Source organism: Fusarium tjaetaba (assembly GCF_013396195.1).
Source record: "Fusarium tjaetaba strain NRRL 66243 chromosome Unknown NRRL66243_c0000601, whole genome shotgun sequence".
Classification (NCBI taxonomy): domain Eukaryota; kingdom Fungi; phylum Ascomycota; class Sordariomycetes; order Hypocreales; family Nectriaceae; genus Fusarium; species Fusarium tjaetaba.
The window spans coordinates 1,363-2,602 of NW_023501797.1; the positions used below are offsets into that span (position 1 = coordinate 1,363).

General features: G+C 51.5%; 1 protein-coding gene across 1 annotated transcript; it reads right to left on the reverse strand.

Moving 5' to 3' along the window:
• Nucleotides 1-215: 215 nt before the first annotated feature.
• Nucleotides 216-1,178, reverse strand: FTJAE_14187 (K P-type ATPase (mediates high-affinity potassium or sodium uptake); the record flags this gene model as incomplete). The annotated part of the gene is made up of 3 exons (XM_037347395.1): nucleotides 216-398; nucleotides 450-669; nucleotides 814-1,178. The coding sequence occupies 3 exons, from the start codon at nucleotides 1,176-1,178 to the stop codon at nucleotides 216-218; spliced, it is 768 nt and encodes a 255-aa protein (XP_037198804.1).
• Nucleotides 1,179-1,240: the final 62 nt, after the last annotated feature.

Below are 1,240 nucleotides of genomic sequence, written 5' to 3' on the forward strand. Positions count from 1 at the left end.
AGTAATGTGAGTTCACATAAGTGATAAATTGCTAGAGTTGGAGGACAAAAGGTCCCCGTCGGTCGTGTCGTGTAAATGTCCGTTGCTCTTTTTCATCAACTCATACATTTCTCATCTCCCAAGCCTGTAGCACAATGCGCCTGCTTGTCGTTTCATCTCGCCATGGGCCTCGACACGTCGTAAGACTCATAGCTACAGTCAAAGATCTCGGTCGGTCAATGGGGACCGATAATATAGTCTTCGATATCATCCCCAGGTTGATGAAGGCTCGCGTGAACCATCTTCCAAGTGGTTGCTACCTGTTTGACCCAAAGCTCATCAGTCGCAGCATTATACTCTTTGACCTTGATCCATCCGTACGCTCCGCCAGGAAGCTCCTTGGTCTGGTCCCGAATAATCTAGATTCGAGACACAAACTCGGGGTCCGGGGCTTGCCGGAACTTTCGTACGTTCTCTGGCTGCTTCGGTTGGTGAACAAGATGTTCGACTTCATCCCAAGTGAGTGGTCGGAATTCAACTTCCTGCATCGCGAGGTAGACACGAAAGCCAGCCCATTGACCGCCCTGAGAATACTCTTGCTGACGCGGGTTGCGTCGGTCACGACGAGTCTTGCTGTATCCGTGTAGGCCAATCATCGGGATCTCGTAACGATCTTGGTAGTGTTCAAAACTATGATTGGTCCAACGGAGTCCTGTATGGTGAATAGGCTGCCCGAGACTCCCAGCAGTTCGTCGATGTTGCGGCTGGGGGCCAAACTGCTGAAAAGAGTCGATATACCACCCTGGAGCAGTCTCAATGACAAGACCAATCTACCAAAGAGATCCTAGCTCTTGGGCGACGGTAAAGCTTGTTTCGAATGGTAGGCTCTCCTCATAAGCGGTATCAAGTGGATCATGGGCCATTGCATCAATAGCCCACGGGTGCCGCATACCTCGCATTGTTCTCTGCAGGTAATCGTATGAACCCCACCCAATTGTATAAGGGAGATGGGACACGAGCCGACGGACGCCATGAAGGTTGGGAAGCTGGGGGGTCTTGAGGAAGTCCGGAATGTTCATACCATGGACCAAAAGAGTGTCACGTTCAACGTCGAAGGTGAACTTTTGACCGGTGGCGGCATAGCCGGTAAGAGGTCGAGTCTTGAGAAGGAGGTTTCGGAATTTATGGCATACCCCCATGATAGCGATAGTTACGGCACGCTCGTTGGGGTTCGTCATCCATCCGACCACGTGGAGGTCCT